General features: G+C 40.0%; 3 protein-coding genes across 18 annotated transcripts in view; all 3 read right to left on the minus strand.

The window, feature by feature from the left end:
* The window catches only part of LOC109979913 (protocadherin gamma-A11-like), a 312,688-nt gene that overhangs the window by 275,310 nt on the left and 11,668 nt on the right, over positions 1-25,710 (minus strand). For 4 of the 16 annotated variants that reach the window (XM_065958663.1, XM_065958642.1, XM_065958658.1 and 1 more), the window contains exon 1: positions 21,520-23,916. The exons of 8 other annotated variants lie outside the window; for them this stretch is intronic. In XM_065958663.1, the coding sequence (XP_065814735.1) occupies positions 21,520-23,901 (2,382 nt within the window). In that variant the 5' untranslated portion in view covers positions 23,902-23,916. Of the gene's footprint in view, positions 1-6,309; positions 8,804-14,370; positions 16,853-21,519; positions 23,917-25,710 lie in introns of those variants that run through there. 4 more of the 16 variants (XM_065958652.1, XM_065958631.1, XM_065958633.1 and 1 more) reach the window with 3 other exon arrangements.
* Positions 65-2,644, minus strand: LOC136179998 (protocadherin beta-15-like). The gene has a single exon (XM_065959040.1). The coding sequence runs from the start codon at positions 2,501-2,503 to the stop codon at positions 65-67; it is 2,439 nt and encodes an 812-aa protein (XP_065815112.1). The 5' UTR covers positions 2,504-2,644.
* LOC109990485 (protocadherin beta-15-like) lies at positions 9,013-12,948 on the minus strand. The gene has a single exon (XM_065958680.1). The coding sequence runs from the start codon at positions 12,832-12,834 to the stop codon at positions 10,387-10,389; it is 2,448 nt and encodes an 815-aa protein (XP_065814752.1). The 5' UTR covers positions 12,835-12,948; the 3' UTR covers positions 9,013-10,386.

The following is a 25,710-nucleotide window of genomic DNA, read 5'->3' on the forward strand; positions in this document are numbered from 1 at the left end:
GAAAAGTAAAAAAAATTCAACAAACTACGAGGAAGGCTACTTTAGGAAGATGAGAAAAATGCAGTCATAACACGATTCCTACCTCAGGAGAGTCATCACAGTCTCCAAAAACGTCAACAAAGTCTGTAGGACTTTTCCTCAGAGTCTGGTCAGCAGGCAGTGTGTTGTCATTGTAAGATGACACAAACTTAAAGTCACTGGTTCGAGACCCTGTTGTCAGGTAGGTGTCATAATTGTAAGCGCTGCGTAAAGTTCCTGTGCCGTCAACATCTGCGTAATTAGGAGGAAGATAAGCGCTGGGGATGGCGACTGCTCCGTCAAACAACAGTCTGGGCTTTCTCCTGCGACAAAACCTCACACCCATGATGATGATGATGAAGGTCAGAAAAAAGGTGGACACACACACCAGCGCGATGATCAGATAAGAGGTCAGTTTGGAGTTCTTCTCATCATAAGAAATGTCCTTCAGTTCTGGCACCTCAGCCAAGTTATCAGAAATCAGTAAATACATGGAACAGGTGGCAGACAGAGAGGGCTGTCCGTTATCTTTCACTGACACAATAAGGTTCTGTTTCATGCTGTCAGACTCAGAAATGTCCCGCTGGGTCCTGATCTCTCCGCTGTGGACACCAATAGTGAAAAGTCCCGGATCAGTGGATTTCACTATATGATAGGACAGCCAGGCGTTCTGTCCGGAGTCCGCGTCCACCGCTATCACTTTGGACACCAGAGAGCCTCCGTGTGCAGCTTTGGGGACCAGCTCGGTCATGAAGGAGTTGCCCTCCGGGGCGGGGTACAGTATCTGAGGAGAGTTGTCATTCACATCCGATATGAACACACTCACGGTCACGTTGCTGCTGAGCGGAGGAGAACCGTTGTCTCTAGCCATCACGTGCACTTTAAAGTTCCTGAACTGTTCATAATCAAACGACCTCACAGCGTGGATCACCCCCGTGTCTCCGTTCACTGACACATAGGAGGACACCGGGGCACCGTTCACCTCACCGGATAACAGAGAATAAACCACTGTACCGTTCTGTCTCCAGTCGGGGTCTCGAGCACTAACGGAACATAAAGTGGAGCCAGGTTTGTTATTTTCACTCACATATGCGCTGTACGACTGTTCCTCAAACACAGGTGGGTTGTCGTTGATGTCTGCTACAGATAACTGAACAGTTTTAGAGGAGGACAGAGGTGGAGAGCCCTCGTCAGTGGCAGTGATTGTAATGTTGTAATCAGACACTAGTTCACGGTCCAGTTGTCCTGTGCTCACCACAGAATAATAGTTTTTAATAGAAGGAACCAATTTAAAAGGGACATTTTGCTGAATGGAGCAGCGGACCTGTCCGTTAATCTCTGAGTCTCTATCCTGCACGTTAATGATGCCCACCTCTGTACCAGGTGACACGTTCTCAGGTATGGGGTTAGTCAGTGATTTCAAGCTAATAACAGGTGGGTTGTCATTTATATCCGTGACAGCCATAATTACTGTACAGTACGAGGTAAGACCAGGTCCGTCTTTTGCTCTTACTCGCAGTTCAAATGATGTCTCCGTTTCAAAATCGACAGAACCGATGACTCTTATCTCGCCTGACTTTTGATCAAGAGAAAAGAGAGAGTCATGGTCATCAGATGCATGATCGAAATTGTAAGTGATATCACCATTGGGTCCCTCGTCTGCGTCAGTGGCGCTCACTGTTACAACTACTGTATCAATAGCTGCGTTTTCGGGCACACTGGCTTGATAAACGGACTGGCCAAACACGGGGGAGTTATCATTAGCATCCAGTACAGTGACGTGTATGATCGCAGTTCCTGATCTCTGAGGAGAGCCTCCATCTAAAGCTGTCAGGACCAATTTAAATTCTTTATCTTGCTCTCGGTCTAGTTCGTTCACCAAAACCAATTCGGAGTGTTTTCTTCCACCTGCAACTGAATCTACATTAATGGTGAAATGCTCGTTATTTTGTAAATTGTATCGCTGCACAGTGTTTGTGCCGATATCCACGTCATAGGCTTCAGTGAGTAAGAATTTGGCTCCTTTGACCGCTGATTCTCTTATTTCGAACGAAATCATGTCTTCACTAAAGTGTGGGGCGTTGTCATTTATATCTTGTACATGAATACTGATACGATGAAGCTCCAACGGGTTTTCCAAAACAAGCTCCTCTTTTAAAACACAACTCGCTTTTTTACCACACAGACCTTCCCTGTCAATCCTGTCAGCCAAAATCAGCTCTCCGGTGCTCAGATTTATTTCACAATACCGTTTGTCGTTCCTGTCTGTATCAATGCGAGCTTTACGCGAGGAAAGTGTGGCGATCCCCAGGCCCAGATCTTTGGCTATATTACCAATCACTGACCCGCGTTTCATCTCCTCCGCAATGGAGTAACTCACATCTCCACACACAAAATGCAGGCCGATGAAAAGGACAAAAACACAATAGCGATTCAGAGGAAATCCTCTGTGCTCAATATTCCACATAATCGACCAGGCAGTCATCCTTCTCTGTCCAGTTATTCCACAGTGATTACAGATAGTTGTTCTCCTCGGGGTAGTTTACGATCCGATTATCATCCCAATGTAGGGCATTTATATTGTCCTTCCTCGACAAACACACCGCTTCACAATAAAGCGTTGCAATGGTGGAAAAGAAGAAGGAAGACGGAGTCACTTTAAATCTTTGTTGGTGCACAGTGACACCAAGAGTGTAAAGCAGTTATAGCACTCTGAAACACATTTACAGCATCACACTGTCATCATCAAGGCTAAAATAAATGTACTTCACACAAAAAATAATTACAATGACACCATCCATGAGAGCGTTAAATATATAGGTAATAAATGAACGAGACATCATTCGTATTGCCTATATACTGTATACATATATGTATCCATATAGTGTGAACCAACATTCTCCCTAGCTGCATAAAAATGTAAATTGGAAATAGCACCCTAAAAAAAGCAAACTAATGGACACAAAATGGACAGCTATTACTTGGTATTAACCATTAACCATCTCCTTAGTTGTGTTTCAGTGTTTCAAAGTATAGAGACAAGCCTGACAATGAGGTAAACATGAATGAGACTAGTTAATTCAGGGGGTGAAAAACACAGTGCGAGTGTAAAAATAGTTTAAAAGTGCTCAAGATATTCAATATACCCTCTTGTGTTTACGAGTTGTAAGTTGAAAAACACTTTTGACTCAAGCTGAAGCTGGTGAAGAATATGCCTGTAACACCAAAATCAACTAATACAATTCTACAATTCATTTAGCAGACCCGCTTTTATCCAAAAGTGATGAGCATCAGAGAGAAAGTTTTAAACAAGCAAGGATCTAGAAAGGAGGAAACAGCGTCAGTAAGTAATTCCTATGATACTTATCTGAGGAAAATAATGCACAAGCTAAAAGATCTACAATTACCAATTGGGACTTCTTTAATGTACTACTTTAACAAACTGAAAATAAAACAAAAAACTATTATCTAGCACTACATTGAGAGCCAAGACCTGTATGCCATTCCATCAAAATGTACGCAAATGTGCAGTGTTGTTGAGTAGATAGTTGATAAAAATATAAAAAATGAATGACATACTGGACTTCTATAATAACATCACAGCTCGAAAAATGTTGTTTAACTTAAAAGTTAATGAAACAACACTGGTAACATTCGATGACCCACAGTTTTCATTGGCTTGATATTCATGATGTACCACACTTTGCAATAAGACAAGAGCTTTTTTTCATACGACCCAATTATATTCACCAATAAAAACAGCACATTTCAACAGTCGTCTCTACTAAACCGTGTTACATATTCAAATTTAGATTAGCTTATGTTGGGATCTTTTTTTGACAGACTGTCTATGTACTAAGTTGACCTTATCACATAAGGCAATCAGTCATTACACAACCTCTAAAGCAGGCCAAGGTCATCATCACTGCATTTGTTCAATGCATAAGAATGACACACAACATGACAAACTGCATGGATGTCCTATAATTTCCTATCATCTGTTAAACCAATCTGCATTCTCTGTTGTAGTAAAATGAGAGATGAGTGCAGTAATGAGAAAAAAGTCTCACTGCGATTTTCATGTAGGAGAGACAAAATATTCAACAAAACAACTTTGAATGTGCAGTAAATGCTTCCTTCCAAATTGTCGGGAAAGGGAGGGAGATGCAGGTGCAGACCAAAGGCTGTCTTAAAGTTACCCCAGAAGGATAACCACAAAGATCACAAGCGATAGAGGAGAGAGGAAAAAAAAAAAGAAATAGTACGGAACCAAAATTAGCTTCCTAAACTAAATAGCGCACAGAAAATTTTGAACTTCACCACTGCTGCCAAGCAGCTGACTGGAAACTACCTACACTCTGAGATACTGGCAATAGATAGGAAATCACACAGAAAAGTTTTGTTTGTTTTTCAGACATACACACAAACACTACCAGAGAGAACACAGGGAGAACCTCTCACTACCTCTGAAGGTAAGATAATGAGTCAGACCAAAGCACTGGAGACAATATATATATGACACCCACACCTGGGCTTAATCAAAGCCAATCAGTCACAGGCACCTGACTGCAGTGAGCTGATTCTCTCGCCCATCTCACTGAGTTAAGAGAGTGCCCTCACACAAAAGAGCATAGTTTGCAAAACACACAAGTGCCAATCGAACACATCCCCAAGACAAAATAGATAATTTTAGATAGATACCATTTTTAAGAAATAAATATCAGCAGACAAAATTGCTGTTGTAAAATTTGAAATGAATGAAGTTCAATCATTGAGACATCGTTTTTCTAAATTGCATTTCCCAGATATTGAAAACATCTAGAGTGGGTTACCCAAGGTCATGTTTTGTACCAACTGTCTGATAATGGTATAAACATTAAAAGGTTAGACTTCATGCTGATGATTCAGCCATTACTTAAATATAACACGATTCCTTGTGGTCACTTAAATCATCCATGAGGAGTTTTTTGGCCGTTTATTGTTTATACAATTACAATTAAAAACAGAAGACATATGAAGACAGTTAAAATTAATGGCATTGTCACTGACACACATGTTCATACTTGCAAACCATGTCAATTTTAATGTCACATTTTAACGGTTGCAATTTCCTTCCCGACGTAGTTCAAACACTAGAGTTTTAAAAATGCCATGAAACAAGAGAGGGCAGCTTAGTTGGCATTTGAAAGTTATTCCACCTAATGCCTGCAGCTAAAAACTAAAAGCAGTCTATCCCCATTCAGTCCAAAAACTTTTTATTTTTTAAAGGGATCCAGTTTTGGGATCTGGTTGAATGGCTTGAAATGTTTATAGACCAGAGAGTGATCAGGTAAAGATGGTGTTTACCAATGAGTGCACTGTAACTAATCAAAATACTGTGGTTATGAAACAGATTCAAAATAAAACTGATGTCTGTGTGTGGCTTAAAGGCCAAACAAGACCATAACAAGATATATTATTAAGTACAAATTAAGTGATGCCTGAAACTGCTGCTGCAGGGTAAGGTGTCAGACTAAGTAATTTAATGCAACCTGCCAAAAAAGACTGTTTTAACATGTTCCCATGACAGATGAAAAAAAGCGGGATGACATTTATTCTTTACAAAAAGACATTCAGGACAGGATCAGAAAAGAGATCTGAGGTACTACTTTGTCCACAGGGTTTGCCAAATTTGACACAAACCAAAAGTTCCTCAAGGAAGCTTTAAGCTGTTAATTTGTATACATAACTGCACTTCTGAGAGACATCGATGCTGATGAATTAAATAAACATATATAAAGCTATAAACCATATTCTCATTATATACCACCAAAACTTAATTCCTAGTTAAAATTGGACATTCTTCTGGATTGTGCTACAATGCTGCTACTTATTGCTGACTTATCAACAGTTTTAAGTGGAGAGTAAATGAAAGAGATCAAGGCAAATAATTATGAATTTGTTTTAAATTAAGAAAATTAAACACCTTAAACTTTAAGGAAAAAAGGCCCATAGAATCAATAATTAACTTCATTTCAATAACAAATGTCCTTTTAATTCAACTATGCAACGTTCATTGCAGATGGTGCCTGATTACAACTGTAAGAATTTACTTCAATTGAAACATGATGTTTACCACTTTTGTGGATAAATCTATCAACAAGATGTTAAACAAATGTGACATACCAAAACAGTACTGATGAGGACATGGTAAATTGGAATGACAGAATATGATCAGCTGTAAGGGTGAGAAAAAATAAAAAGAGAATATTAAAAAATATCAAAAAACATAATTTATTGCATGGAGCCTACCTCTGGGGATTCGTCTGAACAACCAAATACTTCAGCAAAGTCTGTTGGACTTTTCCTCAGAGTCTGGTCAGCAGGTAGTGTGTTGTCATTGTAAGATGACACAAACTTAAAGTCACTGGTTCGAGACCCTGTTGTCAGGTAGGCGTCATAATTGTAAGCGCTGCGTAAAGTTCCTGTGCCGTCAACATCTGCGTAATTAGGAGGAAGATAAGCGCTGGGGGTGGCGACTGCTCCGTCAAACAACAGTCTGGGCTTTCTCCTGCGACAAAACCTCACACCCATGATGATGATGATGAAGGTCAGAAAAAAGGTGGACACACACACCAGCGCGATGATCAGATAAGAGGTCAGTTTGGAGTTCTTCTCATCATAAGAAATGTCCTTCAGTTCTGGAACCTCAGCCAAGTTATCAGAAATCAGTAAATACATGGAACAGGTGGCAGACAGAGAGGGCTGTCCGTTATCTTTCACTGACACAATAAGGTTCTGTTTCATGCTGTCAGACTCAGAAATGTCCCGCTGGGTCCTGATCTCTCCGCTGTGGACACCAATAGTGAAAAGTCCCGGATCAGTGGATTTCACTATATGATAGGACAGCCAGGCGTTCTGTCCGGAGTCCGCGTCCACCGCTATCACTTTGGACACCAGAGAGCCTCCGTGTGCAGCTTTGGGGACCAGCTCGGTCATGAAGGAGTTGCCCTCCGGGGCGGGGTACAGTATCTGAGGAGAGTTGTCATTCACATCCGATATGAACACACTCACGGTCACGTTGCTGCTGAGTGGAGGAGAACCGTTGTCTCTGGCCATCACGTGCACTTTAAAGCTCCTGAACTGTTCATAATCAAACGACCTCACAGCGTGGATCACCCCCGTGTCTCCGTTCACTGACACATAGGAGGACACAGGGGCACCGTTCACCTCACCGGATAACAGAGAATAAACCACTGTACCGTTCTGTCTCCAGTCGGGGTCTCGAGCACTAACGGAACATAACGTGGAGCCAGGTTTGTTATTTTCACTCACATATGCACTGTACGATTGTTCCTCAAACACAGGTGGGTTGTCGTTGATGTCTGCTACAGATAACTGAACAGTTTTAGAGGAGGACAGAGGTGGAGAGCCCTCGTCAGTGGCAGTGATTGTAATGTTGTAATCAGACACTAGTTCACGGTCCAGTTGTCCTGTGCTCACCACAGAATAATAGTTTTTAATAGAAGGAACCAACTTAAAAGGGACATTCTGCTGAATGGAGCAGCGGACCTGTCCGTTAATCTCAGAGTCCCTATCCTGCACGTTAATGATGCCCACCTCTGTACCAGGTGGGGTATCTTCTGGTATGGGATTAGTCAGTGACGTAATGGACGTAAGAGGGACGTTATCATTGACATCAGTAATATCAATCATTAAAGTAGAGGATGATACTAAACCAAGCCCATCCTTGGCTGTAATTTGCAGTTCATATGTAGACAACACCTCAAAGTCTATTGATCCACTTACTTTCACTTCACCGGTGGTCTGATCAAGAGAAAAAACGCTACTTTCATCTGATATGTGATCAAATTCATAAGTCACCTCCCCATTAACCCCCTCGTCTGCATCAGTAGCACTCACTGTGACCACCACAGTATCTAAGGGAGAGTTTTCAGGCAGACTGGCTTCATAAACGGCCTGACTGAACACTGGGGCGTTATCATTAGCATCCAGGACAGTGACGTGTATGGCTGCAGTGCCTGATCTCTGAGGTGTTCCTCCGTCTGTTGCAACAAGCACTATTGTTAGCTCCCGCTGTTGTTCTCTATCAAGCTCTTTCTCCAAAACCAATTCACTGTATTTACCCCCTCCGGGTTTTGCAATAACATTCAATCTGAAGTTTTCATTTGCCTCGATACTGTAGCCCTGTATAGCGTTTGGGCCAATGTCTGCATCGTGGGCCTCATCCAAACGGTAGCGACTTCCCTTCATGGCCGATTCACTGATCTCATATGTTTTAGTACCCTTTTTAAACTGTGGTGAATTATCATTGATATCTTGGACGTGAACACTAATTCGGTGCAGCTCCAACGGATTCTCTAAAACAAGTTCTTGTTTTAAAATGCAAGATGCCCTTTTGCCACAAAGCCCCTCTCTGTCAATCCTGTCGGCAACAATGATATCTCCCGTATTGAGATTAATGTCACAATACCGTTTGATATTTCCATCTGCATTTATGCGAGCTTTTCGAGCAGTCAGTTTGCCCAAGTCAAGTCCCAAATCTTTAGCTATATTTCCAACAACTGAGCCGCGTTTCATCTCCTCTGGTAGAGAATATGCCACATCTCCACATACGGTATCCAGTGCAAGAAAAAATACTCCCCAAGAGGTAACCAGGCCAAGCACGGAAAATGCTTTGTCTCCCATTTTCCTGAAAAAGCAGTGCCTTATCAACGATGGCCAAGATTTCTAAATGGTATGACCGAGCGGGATCCTTTTCGAAGAGCAACTGCAGTCCAATTGCAAAAAGAAAAATGAAATGCGCTGAGTTAAACACCGACCAGTCTCTCGTGATTTACAAATGTGTAAGCATGTAGGATAACGTGATGTGTCGTCGCTAAGTAAAGCTGGCAGACAGCGACACTTTGAGCAAATTGTAGGTATTACAAACATCGTTTTTTCTTGTGAGAGAGTCAAAAACAACTAACCCAGTTTGCAGTCAGCTCCAAGCGTTAACAAACAACTGTCAGATTTAAGTTTGAGTTTTAAATGCGGGTGTGTATCATCCTTAGTAAACATACATTTTCTCACACAGCAAAGACAACATTATTAATCTGTAAGGGCTTGGAGGGATTTCAGCACCATGGAAAGAGCAATGTAGGTGCTGTGGCCTTACTGATCAAGAGCCTCAGGTGCCTTGAGGAACAATTAGAAAGTCATTAAGTAAGGACCTTGGTATGTCTGAGTATAGGAAAATAATCCTTGTGATGAAAAATCACTACTATTAAACAGGGTGTAATAGTATATGTTGGAATACAACGGATACAATTATAGATCACATAACATATTAAGGGCTGAGAAATTAGATGGATCCAATAAACAACATTATTATTAGTAAAGAGGAATTTATAAGTTATTGAGGTCTTTTTTAATCCTGTGCATGGGAATTACATGAGACTGACTTCACGCAAAACATTGTTAAAGCAAAAGTGGACCTAGATTATTTCAATGTAACTGTTTGTATCCCACAGAAGCAAAATGATCTCTGGGCAATCTTGTACCTTTTACTTGTTCATTAAATCATTATGATGGACCAATTAACATTCAAGTCCTAAAGTATGGTAAGAAGGAGGCAACCAGTAGCTTTGATTATAAAAAAAGTATTAAAAATGTAACTGAAGAATCATAATGGTTAACTAAGGTTCCATAACTGTGGCACTCAACAAGCCTCATGGAAGAAGATCATCCAATATATACTCTCTAACCAAATAAAGAACTCTGATGTGCCAAAACAGGCACATGAACAAAGAAAACATTAAGACTTTGAATATGTAAAATATAGTGATTAATCGGTAAAATAGTAGAAAAAAGAAAGGAAGGGCAATCACTAACATGTCTAGTTCAGTAACTACAGACAAGGCAATGATGTACAACTGAGGTAACCAACTTTCATTTCAATATGTTTGGGTATAAAAACTCTGTAAAGTATTAGTTAAAACAATCTGCTAAAAAAAAACACACTAGAAGCCAAGAAAATCCTAAAACATCTCAAGAAAATCACTTAAACCTTTCCTCCAAGTCTAATCAGCTATCAATGTGTTTCAGCAGATTAAATATGCTATGACTCATAACCCATCAAAAAGTACAGTAAAACTGGATAAATCAGATTTCATCCCAACTGAAGAGAAGCAATGAGCTTAAAGTACAACTATCAGCAATATTTAGCATTGTAAGACAAACGTCATACTAAATTGAAGGAAATTAGAAAGAAAATGTTAAAGTGTGACGTCAACTAAAATATAAACTCTGCCTTATGTAAACCAAACACTCAAGAAGTTCTTCAAACGTCATGACGAATGTGTTTCATAGTTTAACTGTGTTGAATAATCAAAAAATGAAAACAGAGGCAAAAGAGAGCAAACTGTAATTTGCGCATGTTCCTACCTCAGGAGAATCATCACAGTCTCCAAAAACATCAGCAAAGTCTGAAGGACTTTTCCTCAGAGTCTGGTCAGCAGGCAGTGTGTTGTCATTGTAAGATGACACAAACTTAAAGTCACTGGTTCGAGACCCTGTCGTCAGGTAGGCGTCATAATTGTAAGCGCTGCGTAAAGTTCCTGTGCCGTCAACATCTGCGTAATTAGGAGGAAGATAAGCGCTGGGGATGGCGACTGCTCCGTCAAACAACAGTCTGGGCTTTCTCCTGCGACAAAACCTCACACCCATGATGATGATGATGAAGGTCAGAAAAAAGGTGGACACACACACCAGCGCGATGATCAGATAAGAGGTCAGTTTGGAGTTCTTCTCATCATAAGAAATGTCCTTCAGTTCTGGCACCTCAGCCAAGTTATCAGAAATCAGTAAATACATGGAACAGGTGGCAGACAGAGAGGGCTGTCCGTTATCTTTCACTGACACAATAAGGTTCTGTTTCATGCTGTCAGACTCAGAAATGTCCCGCTGGGTCCTGATCTCTCCGCTGTGGACACCAATAGTGAAAAGTCCCGGATCAGTGGATTTCACTATATGATAGGACAGCCAGGCGTTCTGTCCGGAGTCCGCGTCCACCGCTATCACTTTGGACACCAGAGAGCTTCCGTGTGCAGCTTTGGGGACCAGCTCGGTCATGAAGGAGTTGCCCTCCGGGGCGGGGTACAGTATCTGAGGAGAGTTGTCATTCACATCCGATATGAACACACTGACGGTCACGTTGCTGCTGAGTGGAGGAGAACCGTTGTCTCTGGCCATCACGTGCACTTTAAAGTTCCTGAACTGTTCATAATCAAACGACCTCACAGCGTGGATCACCCCCGTGTCTCCGTTCACTGACACATAGGAGGACACCGGGGCACCGTTCACCTCACCGGATAACAGAGAATAAACCACTGTACCGTTCTGTCTCCAGTCGGGGTCTCGAGCACTAACGGAACATAAAGTGGAGCCAGGTTTGTTATTTTCACTCACATATGCGCTGTACGACTGTTCCTCAAACACAGGTGGGTTGTCGTTGATGTCTGCTACAGATAACTGAACAGTTTTAGACGAGGACAGAGGTGGAGAGCCCTCGTCAGTGGCAGTGATTGTAATGTTGTAATCAGACACTAGTTCACGGTCCAGTTGTCCTGTGCTCACCACAGAATAATAGTTTTTAATAGAAGGAACCAACTTAAAAGGGACATTTTGCTGAATGGAGCAGCGGACCTGTCCGTTAATCTCAGAGTCTCTATCCTGCACGTTAATGATGCCCACCTCTGTACCAGGTGACACGTTCTCAGGTATGGGGTTAGTCAGTGATTTCAAATATATTACCGGAGCATTGTCATTCACATCAGTGATATCGATCATTACTTTGGAATCAGAAGAAAGCCCATAACCATCTTTGGCATCGATTCGCATTTCATATTTAGAACTACTCTCGAAATCAAGTGCCCCTTTGACTTTTATCTCCCCAGTTTTACTGTTCAGTGAGAAAATCTTTTTAGCCCTTTCTGAGATGCGGCTAAAATCATACGTCACCTCCCCGTTGACGCCCTCGTCTGCATCTGTAGCACTTACTGTTACGACTACAGTATCAAGGGCAGAATTTTCAGGTAGAGTCGCTTTGTAAACCGCCTGGTCAAACACAGGGGCATTATCATTAGCGTCCAAAACACTCACGTGTATATTTGCCGTTCCTGATCTTTGTGGATTGCCACCATCAACAGCAATCAGAACAAGATTTAAATCATTTTCTTTTTCACGGTCTAGCTCTTTGTCCAAAACCAACTCGACATTCTTGGATCCATCAGTATCGTCTCGAACAGATAATACAAAGTGTTCATTGTTTTGCAAACTATATTGTTTAACCGTATTTTTACCGACGTCGGCGTCGTGTGCTTCATTTACTCGATATCTAGCTCCTTTGATGGCCGATTCTCTTATCTCCAGCTTGATGATATCCCTTGGAAAAGCAGGTGGATTGTCGTTTACATCCTGAATGAGAAGTGAAATGCGGTGAACCTCTAAAGGACTTTCTAGTACTAATTCAAATTTAAGCATACACGAAACCTTCTCCCCACACAGCTCCTCTCTGTCGATCCTTTCCTTAATGAGAAAATTTCCCGTTTTTAGATCAATATCGCAGAAATGCTGATCACTTTCCTCGGTATCAATACGGGGTTTGCGAGTAAGCATTTTCCCCGTTTCCAGGCCGAGGTCCCTCGCAATATTTCCAACAATGGATCCTGGCCTCAACTCCTCCGGCACAGAATAGCTTAGGTCTGCATTGCTGGTGCGGACGAAGAATAAAAGACAGGATAGAAACATCAACGAAGAGAGTCCTTTTAGGTCCATATTTTCCCCCGAAAGACGAACCGAACATTAAGTGGTACTTCACTCGGATGAAAATAAAACCTTACAGTGAAATGAATGTACGCGGCAGTTTGACAATGACAGCTCTGCTTAAAAGGTTACAATACCTCCTTTGCTGTGGGTGGAGAAACAATCTTCCTCGCATCCGCGAGTGAGCAGCGACGCCGTGAGTACATTTGGAACATTGCTAAACCAACAACAACTGGCTCTCACATATGATTCCATAGCTTTCAACATCAAGACTGATAAACAACACGTAATGTTAACACGTAAAGGGAAAATACTTCACTGGAAAGTTTAGGAATTGGTGAAATGTGCGCTTGAAGAGAAAACATAATTCAGCACCACGGACAGCGTTTGAACGGCTCAATGTAAACCTAAAGAATTCCCTTGTTTAAGATGTGCACAAGAACGTATAGATTACACGGACCGATCAGGGAATTTAAAATTAGTCATGTTGTAACTTTAAAAGAGATGAAGGAGTTGTTCTAATCTTTACAGAGTGAAAATTGCAAAACGTATTTTAGCATTTAAGGTGAGGACATCGATAAGTGGACTTGTTAACTATTTTCAAAGGAATTCAGTCAAGAACAGAGCCAGTATCTTTTACTGTCACTTATCCGCTTGTAAACAACAAACACTGGACTCCAATATACCTGGGCAATGTTTAAAGGAAAGACAATTACGCAAAGAAATTTGCATATTAATCAAAGTGCCATCATTTTGTAATCCAATAAGACATGAACAAATCTGATCACAGTCGTTTCAAATGCATTACAGTTCCTGTATAGACATCAAGTTTCTTGCGTATGTGGACTGTTGGTCTGAATTATATTTCAAAAGAGAGCTATTAAGAACTGATTCTATTTTGATTTCTGCTACTTAAAAGTTTGAGCAGATGAAAGGAAACGCTTATCAGATCCTAAAGCACTTGAACAACGCAATAAGCAGACGGCAGTGACAGTAATCTAAACTTGGCATTATACACCAATGAAAGGACTGAGGTGTCAGTAAAAAACGACATAAATATGTTTATACGAAACGTTTATAATAGGATCAGGGAATACTTGTTTCACACCTTTTTAGATACAACATAATGATAAGAGAGTCCTGTGATTGTACGCTGCACTCAGTAATAAGTGAGGAAAACAAGCTGCAACTTTGGCCTATACTGACAGGAGTTTCTTTACCTGCACATTATGATGAGAACGGCATGAATCGCCATGATTCATTGAACGACAAGCCTCACAACCGAGAAGATTTGGATAAACAATATTTTTACACGAACAAATCGATACACACAAAAAAGGTCACCTTGGGACATGATTTTCACTTCATGAATTTGGCGGTTTATGAAAAAACAATACTGCATAGACAGGACTGCTCTGGTTAAAATGGTTCAATAAATGATTATGAGGTGCAGATATTGGCAAGCATCGAATGAAAATACACGCAGATTATATGATAGAAAGTCGAAATCAGCTGAAACTGTTATCTACAAAGTTTTGTTCAACCTACCTCAGGAGACTCGGCTGATGGACCAAATACTTCAATAAAGTCTGTAGGACTTTTCCTCAGAGTCTGGTCAGCTGGCAGTGTGTTGTCATTGTAAGATGACACAAACTTAAAGTCACTGGTTCGAGACCCTGTCGTCAGGTAGGCGTCATAATTGTAAGCGCTGCGTAAAGTCCCTGTGCCGTCAACATCTGCGTAATTAGGAGGAAGATAAGCGCTGGGGATGGCGACTGCTCCGTCAAACAACAGTCTGGGCTTTCTCCTGCGACAAAACCTCACACCCATGATGATGATGATGAAGGTCAGAAAAAAGGTGGACACACACACCAGCGCGATGATCAGATAAGAGGTCAGTTTGGAGTTCTTCTCATCATAAGAAATGTCCTTCAGTTCTGGCACCTCAGCCAAGTTATCAGAAATCAGTAAATACATGGAACAGGTGGCAGACAGAGAGGGCTGTCCGTTATCTTTCACTGACACAATAAGGTTCTGTTTCATGCTGTCAGACTCAGAAATGTCCCGCTGGGTCCTGATCTCTCCGCTGTGGACACCAATAGTGAAAAGTCCCGGATCAGTGGATTTCACTATATGATAGGACAGCCAGGCGTTCTGTCCGGAGTCCGCGTCCACCGCTATCACTTTGGACACCAGAGAGCCTCCGTGTGCAGCTTTGGGGACCAGCTCGGTCATGAAGGAGTTGCCCTCCGGGGCGGGGTACAGTATCTGAGGAGAGTTGTCATTCACATCCGATATGAACACACTCACGGTCACGTTGCTGCTGAGTGGAGGAGAACCGTTGTCTCTGGCCATCACGTGCACTTTAAAGTTCCTGAACTGTTCATAATCAAACGATCTCACAGCGTGGATCACCCCCGTGTCTCCGTTCACTGACACATAGGAGGACACCGGGGCACCGTTCACCTCACCGGATAACAGAGAATAAACCACTGTACCGTTCTGTCTCCAGTCGGGGTCTCGAGCACTAACGGAACATAAAGTGGAGCCAGGTTTGTTATTTTCACTCACATATGCGCTGTACGACTGTTCCTCAAACACAGGTGGGTTGTCGTTGATGTCTGCTACAGATAACTGAACAGTTTTAGAGGAGGACAGAGGTGGAGAGCCCTCGTCAGTGGCAGTGATTGTAATGTTGTAATCAGACACTAGTTCACGGTCCAGTTGTCCTGTGCTCACCACAGAATAATAGTTTTTAATAGAAGGAACCAACTTAAAAGGGACATTCTGCTGAATGGAGCAGCGGACCTGACCGTTAATCTCAGAGTCTCTATCCTGCACGTTAATGATGCCCACCTCTGTACCAGGTGACACGTTCTCAGGTATGGGGTTAGTCAGTGATTTTATACCAATTTCGGGTGGATTATCATTAACATCTGCGATTTCAATTATCACTTTGGAATCTGAGGTAAGGCCATAACCATCCTTTGCATCTACGCGGAGTTCAAATATTGACTCTCTCTCGAAATCAAGAAGCCCTATCACTTTTATTTCGCCTGTTGTTTTATTTAAAGCGAATATTCTTCGACCTGTTTCCGAAATACGACTTAATTCAAAAGTAACTTCACCATTTAGACCTTCATCTGCATCACTTGCAGCTACTGTAACCACTATGGTACCGATGGGAGAGTTTTCTGGAAGCCTGGCTTCATACACTTTCTGGCTAAACACTGGGGCGTTATCATTAGCATCCAGGACTCTCACGTGCACTGTTGCTGTACCCGTCCTTTGAGGACTGCCTCCATCTAGCGCAGTGAGTAATAATCTCAATTCTTGCTGTTCCTCGCGGTCTAATTCCTTATTTAACATGAGCTCTGCAAATTTTCCGCCATCTGATTTTGACTGAATTTTTAATACTAAATAATCGTTTGTCTGTAAAGCATAGCTTTGAAGAGCGTTTTGTCCAATGTCCATATCGTGTGCCTCCAAAACACGAAAGCGAGAACCTTTTCCAGCAAATTCGTGGATTTCAATCCTGATCTCATCTTTAGCAAAAACCGGTGGATTATCATTGATATCTTGTATTTGTAGTGAAATACGGTGCAACTCCAGTGGGGCCTCTAAAATTAACTCACATTTGAGGGTACAAGATGCCTTCTCACCACAAAGAGCTTCTCTGTCCATTCGTTTAGCTACAATTAAATCTCCAGTGTTAAGATTTATGTCACAGTACCGTTCACGGTTCAGCTCACTGTCAATGCGAGCCTTTCGAGCAGACAATTTCCCGACGATCAGCCCAAGGTCCTTTGCAACATTTCCGATGATGGATCCAGGTTTCATTTCCTCATTAATAGAAAAGCTTGCGTCTCCATTGCTGAAGTGAAGCAACTGAAGAAAAAAAGCGAACAGGCCTGCCGCTGAATACCTTTTATGTGCCATCCCTGGATATGGAAAACCATTCAAAAACGTTGAAAACTGTTTTTAATCCCTGTGTGAAAATCTGTGAAGTAATCCACTAAAACACGTAAAAAAATAGCCGTATATGAACACTGTATACGCATTTGAAGCAAAACATTGACGAAAACACATCCAAGGGTGGGATTCGTCAAGGAGAAAATCAAGACTGGAGTAACAAAGCAAGGGGTGGAGGCGCGTGTCCACTGCTGGTGAACAGCGACACTGTGAGTTCAATTTAATCTCCGCATGTGAAAGATCAGAGCTGAATGCATACTTCAAACAATTTCTTGGTCGTTTCATTATATGTGGGACAATTCCACAAGCAAAAAACAATTCAATATAAGCCAATATATACCAAGGAATAACGTAAATTCGCCAAACAGAAAGCAAAGAACTTCTAGATGCTAGAGTAGTAAACAACACATTCTGAAAAATAAAAAAATGTCTGACGTTCAGTCAAAACCAATTAAAAGAATCTATAAAAAAACACGATCATAGTTCAGAAACCATTTCAGAAGCACGAATACCACTGACAATGAGAATGTGTTGTAGAGAACATCAGCAGTAATCTTAAAATAGATAAAGAGATGTAAAGAGATTAAGATTAATCACTGATATTTTAAATTAAATAGTCAGAAAACAATATTATATGATGAAAGCCATCAATAGTATAGACAGTATAATGATTATGCTGAGAGCTAAAATGGCATAAACTAACACCAGTGAAGGATGTTGTAACACTGTATGTTTATCAGTCTTAAGGAGGTGACATGCTCATGGAGATATCCTTTCACATTTGGGCACACAACACTTCTGTAACCAAAAATCTAATTGAAATTATAATTACAGATAACTCTGAAATAAGAGTGTTGTGTTGCATAAAATAGGTCTTGCAATTGATGTTGGACTTCATTCAATAATTGGATGTTTTAGGGTAGATCCTGGTCAAGGGCACATTGACACTGAGAATGTTCTACTTTGTAAAATGATTTAAGTTGGGTACAACTAAAGAGTAGAAGGATTACATTCAAAAAACGCTTTAATATGTCTGATGTTCATCTTTTACTTTAGTAAGGTTGAGTTAAGCTGATCAAAGACCTTAGCATCATCATTTTTATTTAGAAGGGTACATATCTAAAAAAGATGTTTCGCAAAGATAAATCTTAAGTTACTAATGTGTGCTACCTGACTTGCTGATCAGGTATAGTGGAAACAGTAGCTCTCTGTACTGTCAAAAATGTAATTTAGGACCCTGTGTTGATATTATTTTGTTAAATTTTCCTAACACACAGCAAAATATGTGCCTTTGTATTCATTGGCTACAAAAAGATTGTACTTTTTTACAAGCTTGTCATCACAACATTTATAAAGTGTATTTTTGTTCATCATTCTGTAGTTACGTACATTGAAGTGTGGTGGTATCTCCCTCTCATAGTCTTTGGATACACAATAATTCATTAGAAAATAGGAATTGTATGTGCTCCAAAAGAAAAGTTAATGGTAATGAGGGAAAACATTACCTGCCTTAGGCCATGTTGTTAGTGACCATAGTTTAGTCCATGGTTCTTTCATTGCTTAATACTGCAGAATATCTAAGTGTTATGGCTATAAAATGCAATCTAACTTGTACTGAGCATTGGTAGAATGACCTTTCCATTTAAATGTTGTATTGTGGATATAACCTCAGACTAAATCATGTGTTTTTATACCACAGATATCAGTAACAATGTTAAACTATTCAGGGATTCTCCATTTTTTTGGAGGCAAATTCAAACCATTAAATGTATGCTTGCCAATACAGGCCCAGTAACAAGTACAAATAAAATGGTTAAGCAGATAATTGCCACAGTTTAATGCAATGCTGCATATATACTGGCATGACATAACTCTAATTGAACCCTAACTCAAACAGTAATCTCAAGAATAAATTGTAAACTTTAACGGTTTCAAAAAGGTGGTACATCATTGTTATACTAGAAACGGGATTGAGTAGCTCAATAATGTCAAAAGTTTGAAAGGTATGGAAACTACTGGTAGCACTTGCTGGAGAGGGATTTTTTCCTTTTTCTGTCAGGCAACAGCGAAATGCTGAGCTGTGTTGTATCTTGTGAAAAATTTGGCACCGAGTCTTAAAACACAACAGAGCAATATTCATAGAATCACAGAAGACCAGTCAAAATATATGTTCAAAATTAAGAGCGACAAAGCCATTGACAAAAAGCGCTGGGAAATCATAAAATGTTACTGCATTTCACTATATCCTCAGTACTCTCCATTAACATGCCTTAAATGTATATCAAGTTAAATGATCCAGCTACATAATTGTAGAAATGCATGTTTCAGCACTTCGGACAGTGACAGGACAAATAGTTGTATTATTGTGATAGGGAAAATCGAATTCCAAAAATGTAGAAATGTATATAATTCCACTATATTTGTTCTTATCACTTAATTATAGAAACAAATCAGTTATAAAAACTGTTTACAGTTGGAGCAGAACCATTTTAAGATAGATTTCACTGGTTTTTACTTTGTTTTTTAGTCTAGCCCAGAAGTCGCAAACCAAGACCTTGCCCCGATTTAAATAGCAAATATAAACTTGCCATGATAGACTTTGATTGACTTTCAGAGTAGAGTCTACACTTTTTAATTTTTTGGTATACTTCTTCATTAATAGCATATTATATATTTTTCATTCCAAAAACAGTTGCAGGCAGGCTGCAAACCACTGATTCTATTTTTAGGCCTATAAGAATATAATTTATTAATAAACTATTTAGATGAAAATAACTAGTAAGAATACATGTCAAATTAATGTAATTGATTAAAAAAGAACAATATTTCTTCTCTGAAATGTAAAACCTTAAAAAGAAGGAGGTATAAATACTCAAGTAATGCAGAAGTCTCACAATTTGACTTAAATTGATTGCATAAATTCAATACTTAACACTTAATTCAGCAGCTGTCCTATTAATAAGTACAATAGCTCACAATAAAACAAATGACACCAGCCTTATGTAGGTCACTTAACAGCAAGGTTAAGAATCAAAATGTGCATGTGTGTGACTAAACCTCAAACAAACACCATATATTCATTCAACTTGCTAATAGCTTTAGAGGAAGGAAGTTCACCAGCAGACTGTCAACCTGTTCAGGGTATACCTATCGCACCCAATGACAGCTGGGATCCGCTACCTAACCCTGAACCGGATGAGTGGTATAATTCAGTGATTCCCAAAGAGGAACCGGTCCCAGAGTAAAGGAAAGGGGGGCCTGTGAAAGCTTAACTAAAACAATGCACCCAATTTGTCACTGCTAGCAAAACATGGCCAAGTTTGTAAGAGGACTTAAAAGTAAATGTAAGGCTGAAAATGAATCTGCACCATATCTGACAAATGTAATAATTCATGTTGCAGTTTAACTTTTAATTGATTACTCTTTAAAACTGGCTCTTTATTTATTTATTTTTTAAGTTTGTTGTCACACAATGAATTTTCTCTTCTGTAGATTTTGTACCATATACTGGAAATGCATTCTAAAATTACAGATATTTGTTAGCAAAGAGCGTGAATGAGAGTGTGATTAGTGTATGTCGATATATGTTGATTTGTATGGTGAGGGGTGGGGGGCTTGAAAATATGTGTATGTGCCAAAGGGGGAGCTGGCAGAGAAAGTTTGGGAACCGCTGGTATAATGAATGGATTGACATTCCACTTAGTAGCAAAAAAGGACTAGAACAACCCTCTGTGGATAACATTTCAACATACACTAAGAGCACATCCTATATCATGAAACTAAACTGTAGTTGAGCAATCTGGCACAAGCAGCTTAAAAAGTTAAAAAGTGAATGCAATCTCAGTTTCAAGTGAGCACTGAGAGTCTTTCAGCACCATGGATAGTTACTTTCAGTTGAAACAACAAAATGAAAGAGCAGTGTCTCCTTCATAGAACCATGCATTTTAAACTGGTTTCCTGGATTTCCCTAATATAGGAAGAATCTACCATTGTAAATCACTGTGACGTTGCTGCTTAGTGACGGAGTACTTCAGAGGAAAACAATGACCAATTAAAGTAGTTATAAACGTAAGGGATTCCACTTAGGTAAATCTGGCATATAAATACAGTTATTCAATGATTGAACATGGAATAAAACAATGACGATTGCAAAAAGTTGATTGAAAAAATACTTTGAAGCAAACTATGTAAACCCTTAATAAATGCATGAAATTCAAAACACTTGCACAAAGTGCATGATATAAATAGATATATAGAAATAGATATACAGACGTGAATATAGATTACATGGACTTCTTCTTTTAAGATCCATAGTGTAAGATCTTAACAAGGCTAAATATTTAGTATTTAAAATAGTATGTTGAAAAAAGATTATTTCTTTTGTATGTTTTTGGTTTACTAGCCAAAACATCTATTTTCGTCGGTAGGGTCAAATCATAACTGAGTTGTAAAACCATTCAGCACGAGCTTGAAATGGAAATTTAGTATTCACAAATAGATTTTGAATCTCTCAAACTGGAGCTCAAAACTAATTCCCTATCAAGATCCAAAGAAATGGGTGAGTTATCAATCTAAATTAATATTGTTTTATTTTTAGTTTGACGCTTCATTAGGAAAAAAGAAGATATTTAGGAGAGAAACATCTTTGGAATGAAAGGCAAATCAGACAACTGGACAAGTTGGCCAAAAAATCGAAATAAACACATGAGTAGAAAAACCTCATACCTCCAATGAGGCATCCAGGTCTTCAAACGGATCAGCAAAGTCTGTCGGGCTTTTCCTCAGAGTCTGGTCAGCAGGCAGTGTGTTGTCATTGTAAGATGACACAAACTTAAAGTCACTGGTTCGAGACCCTGTCGTCAGGTAGGCGTCATAATTGTAAGCGCTGCGTAAAGTCCCTGTGCCGTCAACATCTGCGTAATTAGGAGGAAGATAAGCGCTGGGGATGGCGACTGCTCCGTCAAACAACAGTCTGGGCTTTCTCCTGCGACAAAACCTCACACCCATGATGATGATGATGAAGGTCAGGAAAAAGGTGGACACACACACCAGCGCGATGATCAGATAAGAGGTCAGTTTGGAGTTCTTCTCATCATAAGAAATGTCCTTCAGTTCTGGCACCTCAGCCAAGTTATCAGAAATCAGTAAATACATGGAACAGGTGGCAGACAGAGAGGGCTGTCCGTTATCTTTCACTGACACAATAAGGTTCTGTTTCATGCTGTCAGACTCAGAAATGTCCCGCTGGGTCCTGATCTCTCCGCTGTGGACACCAATAGTGAAAAGTCCCGGATCAATGGATTTCACTATATGATAGGACAGCCAGGCGTTCTGTCCGGAGTCCGCGTCCACCGCTATCACTTTGGACACCAGAGAGCCTCCGTGTGCAGCTTTGGGGACCAGCTCGGTCATGAAGGAGTTGCCCTCCGGGGCGGGGTACAGTATCTGAGGAGAGTTATCATTCACATCCGATATGAACACACTCACGGTCACGTTGCTGCTGAGTGGAGGAGAACCGTTGTCTCTGGCCATCACGTGCACCTTAAAGCTCCTGAACTGTTCATAATCAAACGACCTCACAGCGTGGATCACCCCCGTGTCTCCGTTCACTGACACATAGGAGGACACCGGGGCACCGTTCACCTCACCGGATAACAGAGAATAAACCACTGTACCGTTCTGTCTCCAGTCGGGGTCTCGAGCACTAACGGAACATAAAGTGGAGCCAGGTTTGTTATTTTCACTCACATATGCGCTGTACGACTGTTCCTCAAACACAGGTGGGTTGTCGTTGATGTCTGCTACAGATAACTGAACAGTTTTAGAGGAGGACAGAGGTGGAGAGCCCTCGTCAGTGGCAGTGATTGTAATGTTGTAATCAGACACTAGTTCACGGTCCAGTTGTCCTGTGCTCACCACAGAATAATAGTTTTTAATAGAAGGAACCAACTTAAAAGGGACATTCTGTTGAATGGAGCAGCGGACCTGTCTGTTAGTCTCAGAGTCTCTATCCTGCACGTTAATGATGCCCACCTCTGTACCAGGTGACACGTTCTCAGGTATGGGGTTAGTCAGTGATTTCAGGTATATCACTGGAGCATTGTCATTCACATCTCTAACATCTATTATAACTTTGGCGTATGAGGTAAGACCTAAACCATCTTTAGCTTGCACTCTCATTTCAAATGAATTACTTTCCTCAAAGTCAATCACACCAGTTACTTTAATTTCTCCAGATTTTGGATCAATAAAAAAAACATTTACCTCGTCATCAGACACGTGACCAAAGTGATAAGTCACATCTCCGTTCACTCCTTCATCTGCGTCTGTAGCACTTACTTTAATCAAAATAGTATCTAAAGGAGAGTTTTCAGGTAGACTTGCTTTATAAACGGCCTGACTGAACACTGGGGCGTTATCATTAGCATCCAGCACTGTGACGTGTATGACTACAGTACCTGATCTCTGAGGAGAGCCTCCATCTAAAGCTGTGAGGAGCAAATTGATCTCCTTCTGTTTCTCTCGATCAAGTGTATTATCCAGCACGAGTTCAACCCTATTGTTGTCCACTGATAAAATGAAATGGTCATTTTTTTGGAGGTTGTACCTTTGAACAGCATTTTGACCAATATCTGCGTCATGGGCCTCCTCGATAGAAAAGCGGTTTCCCTTGTCAGCTGACTCGCCTATTTCCATCTCAATCAAATTTTCTCTGAATTTTGGCGAGTTGTCGTTAACATCTTGAACATGAATACTAACACGATGAAGCTCCAGAGGATTTTCTAAAACCAGATCTACTTTAACAACACACGAGGGTTTCTTGCCACAAAGGCTTTCTCTGTCCATTCTCTCCGATGTCATCAAATCTCCGGTATTCAGATTGATGTCACAGTACCTTTTCCGAGTTCCCTCAAAATCCAAACGGGCCTGTCGAGAAACAAAAGTCCTTAGATCAAGACCGAGATCTTTGGCTACATTTCCAATGACAGTCCCGCGTTTCATCTCCTCTGGTGTGGAATAACTCAGGTCTCCATTAACGAGGTGCAACGTTACAAAGAAGGATGTAAAGAAGATCGGACGAAGCAGTGAAAATCCTTTGTCTGTCATCCTGACACAAAACGGGCATTCGGACGTCACAACTTCTTGTTTGGAGCGATTCAACACATATACCCCACAAAAAAGTTCAAAGACTCAATACTGCAAATGATGCCTCGGTGCTCATAAACCTATGTTTGCGGATTCAACCCTCCCCTGGAAAAATACAACTGATATTCATTTGGTGTTAGTGGGTGGACTTGTTCGTGTTAAGTTTCTGTCAGCCAATAGCGACACCATGAGTCGCTTTTTATCTCTACACTCTTATGTGATGATATTTTCTGCACTCAGTCCATAAAAACCACAACGACATATTAACTAAAGAACAGAAGCCCAATAAACAATATATTTCAAATTATTATTGATAAAGCACACAAAGCAAGATACAAACGTTGAAGATGAGGGAGACAATTGAATGCAATAACAAAATGTAATCTTGTCCTCATCACTGTAAAACTTACTCAACTTTAATATAAACACTTCATGTCATGATCAAAACATAAGATTGCAGCTACAGCTTAATAGAGATGCAATATTCAGCACCATGGACAGCGGTAGGAGATTAAGTCATTTCAAATGCTTTTTTAAAGGTTAGAACACATATCAAAAAAAAAATCTGTTTAAAGTGTAAGGCCTAAAATAGTCTTCATAAGTGTAGAATGACGAACAGCAAAATATTTTAAAATTGTGAAACGAGTTGTTCTTTCTGGAGAAAACAAACACATAATATATTATGATACCTACATTAAATGACAGATAAAATAATAATGCATAAATGATCAAGAAGATCTTCACTATTCAAACTCCATTTTTTTACTTGGATGTCACTAACAAATACAAAGTTCTATATTGAAGGCGAGAGGTTACAAACCTTGAACTTAGCCCCCTCCATAGGGTCGAAAAAACGGAGGCGATACAATTATTGTGAAATAAACAAAAGAAGAATTTGCTAGTTCATTTTTTTTTTTATTTCCACTGAGTCTACTCTCTGATTTTCTTACAATGAGTGTTTTTCGCTAAATTATAGATTTCTTTATTTTTCTGAGCCAAAAACAGATATACAAATTAACCATCTATAACATTGAGAGGGAATTTCTTTTAGTGGAACGGTGAGCCACTGATTCTTTATTAAAATTTGCAAGCAAAATTTCCTTCAGACTGTCATTTTTAAAACTTCTAACATTTACTATTATATAATGGAGACTAAGCTGAATAATATCTCAGAAATGTAGAAGTTCAAATATCAACACAATAAATACTTAAAGTCTCAAAGAATTGTACACAGAAACCGTGCTAGAGTGAATTAATTTAAAACATTTAAGCCATAGTCAATGAATTAACTCCAGCTAGACCAATCAAAACAAATTTAAAAAGTGATAAAGAGTTATAACTATTGAAGTCGTTGGTGATTAGCAATGATTGTTAACAGCAAACAATGCATTGCACTGCACAGCAATTTTTCTCATTGCAGAGAATATAAATGTAATACTGATTACATCTATCAAAAAGACTCTTTCATTTGTAAGGGACAGAAAATTAATGTCTCCATCACTGCCTAAGTTTTCTAAGAAAACAACGTAGGCAGAAACAACTCACTGGTCTTTATCTACCGTGAGATTCTAGTATCCAAAGCAAAAAATGATTTCTCATTCAAGAAAGTTAATACTTATCCACTTGTACAACCACTCATTCAACTATGTAAATTACTTTTTGACATAAGTTTCCATGTGTACCTTTATGAAAGAAGACCAAAATACAGGATCCATCTAAAACGGCTTTTAACAACAGAGTGGAAGTGACACAAAACTAAATACATTTCAT

The sequence above is a fragment of the Labrus bergylta genome, chromosome 9, assembly GCF_963930695.1.
Source record: "Labrus bergylta chromosome 9, fLabBer1.1, whole genome shotgun sequence".
NCBI classification, from domain to species: Eukaryota; Metazoa; Chordata; class Actinopteri; order Labriformes; family Labridae; genus Labrus; species Labrus bergylta.

Excerpts from the sequence above, each read along its gene's own strand:
- LOC136179998 (XM_065959040.1), bottom strand. The coding sequence starts at position 2,503 with ATGACTGCCTGGTCGATTATGTGGAATATTGAGCACAGAGGATTTCCT.
- LOC109990485 (XM_065958680.1), bottom strand. The coding sequence starts at position 12,834 with ATGGACCTAAAAGGACTCTCTTCGTTGATGTTTCTATCCTGTCTTTTA.